General features: G+C 38.8%; 1 protein-coding gene across 1 annotated transcript in view; it reads left to right on the forward strand.

Moving 5' to 3' along the window:
* Window positions 1–5,542, forward strand: part of HSD17B3 (hydroxysteroid 17-beta dehydrogenase 3) — a 29,948-nt gene extending 24,406 nt beyond the window's left edge. Inside the window, exons 8-11 of the mRNA XM_021293200.2 lie at window positions 66–147; window positions 1,773–1,838; window positions 3,246–3,395; window positions 4,080–5,542. Of these exons, the coding sequence (XP_021148875.2) occupies window positions 66–147; window positions 1,773–1,838; window positions 3,246–3,395; window positions 4,080–4,190 (409 nt within the window). The 3' untranslated portion in view covers window positions 4,191–5,542. The remainder of the gene's footprint in view (window positions 1–65; window positions 148–1,772; window positions 1,839–3,245; window positions 3,396–4,079) is intronic.
* Window positions 5,543–6,000: the final 458 nt, after the last annotated feature.

Raw genomic sequence — 6,000 nt, forward strand, 5'->3', positions numbered from 1 at the left:
GTGCAGGCTCTTACTGTAATACTCTCAAACATAAATTGAATATAACTTTTAAAATTACATTTCAGACAGAAAGGTCTTATTCTGAATCTATCCTCTGGTCTGGGTACTTTCCCTTGTCCATTATACACTATGTACTCAGCTTCTAAGGTAAGTCTTTCACATTGCTTTATAAAGAAATCCCCATCAGGTGTTTACCAAAGCGTTTGTGTCAGCAATATAAGGCCATGTCTTCAGGACCTAAATCAGTGTGGCACCACTGAAATAATGAAGTAATGTAAATTAGCACTAGCTGATAACTAAGAATCAGCGAAGCTATATACGTTAAATCCAGCTGAAGGTATGTCTGATTATTGGAACTCTTTTGCCTTTGATTAAATAGTATTATACCAGTGCTCACAATCTGTCCTCCTTCTGGGAAGTGATGACTTTTACTAGGCTGGCTTAGCTAGTTTACTCAAAACTGTAGGTATAAGAAAGTGCTAGATTTTACTTATTGAACCAAGAATAAAATGCCTGGTAGGTGCATGGTGAGTTGCTTGACCACATAGGTTTCACCTTGAAATTTTGCTCTGAATTAAAACCCCAGAGCTTATAAAAATGAGGAGTGAATGATTTTTGCTGAAACTCCAGAAGAAACTTGCTCAGCTCAGGTTTGCTTCACATGAAAAATACCAGCAATATTTGCTTGAACATAGCTGAAGTTCAGCTTAGTAAGAAAAAAACTAGTTATTCTTGGTAAGAAAATATATTTTTCCATTTCATTTTTCTCTTTTTAACCTAAGATTCTCATTACTCAAATCTTGAACTATATTGATACCAGACAATTTTAGTTACTAAAAAAAGTTTAGATAACATTATTTCAAAGTGATATGGTACATCGCTTGTATTACTTTGCATTTTTTAATTCTTGGGTATCTTTTATGTTTATTTCTTTTTAAATGGCCTGTTTTTTTGCAATGCCCTGTTTTACTTGTCAGCACACTGATGTTTCACGCAATATCACAATACTATTGCTACTTAAATTGTAAGACCTGTCAAATGATGGCTTTGAATAGCTGCCGTTTTTGTTTCGAATTACAGGACAATGGTCCAATGTTGTCAAGGTTCTGAATGTTTCTCGAAGATCTGACTCCTAGAATCAATCTTAAAAGAAACTCAACTTTTACACAGAGAAGTTAGTATATGCGTACTCCTGGTATGGAGAAAACCTTAGATAAACCTTAGAGGCTGAAGCTACAAATTCCCCATATTCCACCTAAATTCCCAAATGCATTACTTTGAAAATCATATTTGTAGGCTATGCTGATAGGTATACACTGAAGGCATGAGTTGTATCACATACCCCTTTTTATTGCAAAAAAAGCAACAGTGTAAGCCTTGAACTGTGAGGGCAGGTGTCAGCCAGAGATGAGAGCCACATGAAACAATAGCTAGAATAAATGGGAGTCCAGTAATTATGTCTTTGCGTTTTCATAAATGTGACAAAGCTTTCTGTCTGCTCCTCAGAAGTACTTGTTTCATTTCTGGCTTGGGCCAATGCCAGGCTTCATCTGTTCTGGTGCAGATAAAGAGTCAATCTTGCCATTACTCATGTGCACCAGCAGAAACTGCATAGTGAAAAGTTAGTTTCTATGTTTTCTACCACTGCAGTATGCCTTAGGTTGTGCGGTGCTTGGCTATTTTTGCTAAAGTCCCATTCGCACATATTTGTGAACATATGTGAAAGTATTTACTTTCCTATACTAATGTTATTTTGTTTAATTTTATTCTAGGCTTTTATAAGCACTTTCTCCAAAGCACTACAAGCAGAGTATAAGGAAAAGGGAATTATCATACAGGTGATGCTACATCTTGCCATATTTGTCTTCATTTTAACAAATCCTTCAAGAAAATCTGAGATGCCTAAATCTGTATGGTGTAGCTGTCTTTGGTGAAGTGCTGGATGACCCTGACAAAGCTTTGTCTTCACCTCGTATGCAGCTTTTTTCCTTAGTACCATTACTTACTACACATGCTGCCTTAGTCCACTGCAAATATCTGTTATAACAATAGAATAATGGAATAGTTTGGGGTGGAAGGCACCTTCAAAGTTCATCTGGTCCAAACCCCCTGCAATGAGCAGGGACATCTTCAACTAGGTCAGGTTGCTCAGAGCCCTGTCCAGCCTGGCCTCGAATGTCTTCATGGATGGGGCATCTACCAACTCTCTGGGCAACCTGGGCCAGGGTTTGACCACCCTCTTTGCAAAAAATTTCTTCCTCATGTCTGGCCTGAGTCTCTCCTCCTTAGTTTAAAACCATCATCCCTTGTCTCGCTGTAACAGGGCCTGCTGAAAAGTCCATCCCCATCTTTCTTATTGGTCCCTTTTAAGCACTGGAAGGCCACAATAAGTCTCCCTGGAACCTTCTCCAGGCTGAACAACCCTAACTCTCTCAGCCTGTACTCACTGCAGAGGTGTTCCAGCCCTTTGATCGTATCTGTGGCCTCCTCTGGCCCCTCTCCAACAGGTCCATGTCTTTCCTGTACTGAGGGCTCCAGAGCTGGACACAGGACTCCAGGTGGGGTCTCACCAGAGCAGAGCAGAGGGGCAGAATCACCTCCCTCAATCTGCTGGCCACGCTGCTTTTAATGCAGCCCAGGGTATGGTTGGACTTCTGGGCTGTGAGTGAACATTGCCAGCTCATGTCCAATTTTTCATCCACCAGTACTCCCAAGTCCTTCTCCACAGGGCTACTCTCAGTCCCTTCATCCCCCAGCCTGTATCGATACCTGCGATTGCCCTGACCTGGGTGCAGGATCTTGCACTTGGCATCGTTGAACCTCAAGAGCTTTGCTTGTGCTCACTTCCCAAACTTGTCCCAGGCCCCTCTGGATGGCACCTTGTCCCTCAGGCATGTCAACTGCACCACTCAGCTTGGTGTCATCCGCAAACTTGCTGAAGGTTCACTTGATCGCCCTGTCTGTGTCATTGATGAAGATATTAAACAGTACTGGCCCCAATATTGACCCCTGAGGGACACCACTTGGCACCGGTATCCATCCAGATATTATGCTGTTGACCATTTCTCTCTGGGTGTGACCATCCAGCCAGTTCCTTATCCACCCAGCAGTCCACCCATCAAATCCATACCATACAAATACCATCCAAATCCATAATTTGTAAGATGCTGTGGGATTCTTCAAAATGAATGGCCTTATGTAAATGTTAGAGGACATTAAACTGTTATTATGATTTCTTATTTTAGGTAGTGACTCCTTATGGTGTTTCTACTCCAATGACGATGTACCAAAAACCTGGTCTTATTACCAAGACGGCGGAAGAGTTTGTTAGTGAATCACTGGATTATGTCACCTTTGGAGATGAGATTTTTGGATGTTTAGCCCATGAAATGCTGGTAATTGAATTTGGTAGCATGTAAATGTGTCTCAAAGGCTGAACCAAGGCTGTCTGTGCTCAGCAGGTTCTTTTGACTGATTTCAGAGAACTTAAGATTGGACATCAAACAAGAAACAGTTTGTTAAGGTTGTTAAGGCTAACATGGGAGTTAAGGCTACAAAGGGAGGAATACACAGGTAAAGCATAGTGGTATCAGCACAGTGTGGCTTCCTGCACTTTTGTGTCTCGAGCTCAGCTCAGTTTTATATCTGCTTACTCTTTATCCTTTCTCCATCTGCCTGTTTTCATGATCCTATTATGAATATTTCTGAGACCCATACTCCTCTACAGAAATTGGCCAGCAGATTCAAAAGTTATTAGTGGGAAAGGACATAAAACCAGACTGTACTATCATATAAACATCATTTCCTTAGGACACCAAGCTAACAAAATAGAATAAATATTTATACATGGCAGCTGTTAATTATGAGCTTTAAATGAAAGTATAGGGAAGAGGAAAGATTTGCTGAAAACTTAGAGTAACAAACATTTCACTCTAAGAGAAAAGTACATACTGAAAGCATGAAATAAAAGCTTTTGCATTTACTGTTTGCTATGACCTTTCTGAACTCTCAGTTAATTTCTTTCAAGAGGTTTCTATAACCCTTTGCCTTTGTATTGTTTTTGCTTGATTATTCTGAAGGCATGTGTCCTGCGGTTCATCCCTTTATGGGTATTACACAGCGACAGACTTCAAGAAGCAGTCCTGCATGCATTTACCAGTTATCTGAAGAAGAGGTGGAGGAACCCGTAGCAGAATCATTTTTTTCGGAAGATATGCAATGGGGAATCCCAATAGGATGCCTTTTACTGTGTCTCTATATGTGTGAATATGGAAGCAAACAAATCAGTTTGATTGGATTACATCCAAATGACCTATGAAGTGATAAGTGATCTGATCAAATGAATCTATTAAGTAACTTCATTCCTGTCTCTTTCCAAAGATCATAGAATTTGCTAGAGCTGTTTCAGTGAATTTTGTGAACCTTAGATATGTTCTAAGAAATTTATGTTACTATTTTAACATAAGCTTGGAGGCCACAAATATTTACACTTACTTGATATTTGTGAGTAAAACAATAATTTGCTTTATTTCCAAACTTGTTCACAGTGTATTTTGATGCTTTCAGTGAATGTTTTGTGTCTTTGGTTTCTTCTTTTTCTGTGCCCCACCTCCAAAAACAAACAAACAAACAAACAAACAACCCCACAAGCATTTATTTTATATAAATTTAAGAGGATAAGCTCCAATTCATATATAATGGCATGATTCAGGAATTCTGTGCTTTAAGGAAAACACAAGCAAACGTGGATGTTGAAAAAATTATGTCAGTGTCAACATCATCATTTCTCTCTTGAGATGGGATTTTAAATGAGTCTTTTGACTATGCTGGAAATGAAATCCTGTCTTTAAATAAAAAAAAGATCTGAGCCACAATCCTGAAGGACAGCAGAAAAAATGTTGAGGTGTGGAAGTGCTGCCACGTCACAGCAGCAGTGTGCACTTATGAGGTTGTATCCATGGTGGAACCTTTCTCCAGAATTCCTGAGATGAAATATCTATGATTGCATCTCTAGGGATTAAAGCTTAATAAATATTACCTTCAGCCTCCAGAAGAAATTTTGCTTACTAGTTTTGATGGTCTGTAAGCAGAAGTTTTTAACTTCAACTTTGTGCATGTGGAAGTGTATATTTCAAGACAGGTTTGCGGTTTGTTAAGGAAGGAGTGAGGGAGACATTTATTTTTTGTGCTCTTAATGACAATTAGAAATAAAAGCTGTGATTAAATTTTAAAACAAATTATGTGGTTTGGGAGCAAAACTATCACTGACTCTTAGAGTATGTAATCAGTTCAGTCTTTTCAAAACGTTTTCTAATTAATTACTTTTAGGTTGTGTCTCATCATCAAATGATGACATTCTGTTCCTTGGAACAAGAAAACATTTCTATGACTGTAGAAATTTTTAAAAACCTCCTCATGTACTATATGCTCATTACATCTCATAGCCTTTTAAATTAATTCACTTGTATATTTCTCTATGGCTTCTTGTATTTCATGCCTTAATATAAAGTAATTCTTCAAATAAAACTGCTACTGAATATTACCACCCAATGTAGAAAACATCTGGAAGTGAAAATGAGACATCTGTGCTGGACATTTCAGCATTGCTGGTTTGAAAAGCAAGGAATAGGAATGGTTTGTTCATCACTCCATAAAGACTATGTTTCTGAATGATTAAACTATATTCTTCTAAGTGTGATATTTGTGCAGCTGCACAGCAAATAAGTACGGGATATAATATATGATACATATTATGTGTGGGCCGCAAGCTGAAGTCCCTGGAGGAAATACGCATTCAATAAGAGGCATGAGTGTGGAATGCAGAGTTTATGTTTGCCATTGTTATAAGTGCTCATTTCTCCATGAATGCATATTTTCAAGCAATACCTTCTCAGATACAGCATGAAATGCAGCGCATGTCTCTTTCCCTTGTTCCTCCCCTCCAAATACATACTGAGGCCTTGTCCACAGGCAGCTCTTGGCATCTTTGATTTACATGTG

Source organism: Columba livia, chromosome Z (assembly GCF_036013475.1).
Source record: "Columba livia isolate bColLiv1 breed racing homer chromosome Z, bColLiv1.pat.W.v2, whole genome shotgun sequence".
Taxonomy (NCBI): Eukaryota; Metazoa; Chordata; class Aves; order Columbiformes; family Columbidae; genus Columba; species Columba livia.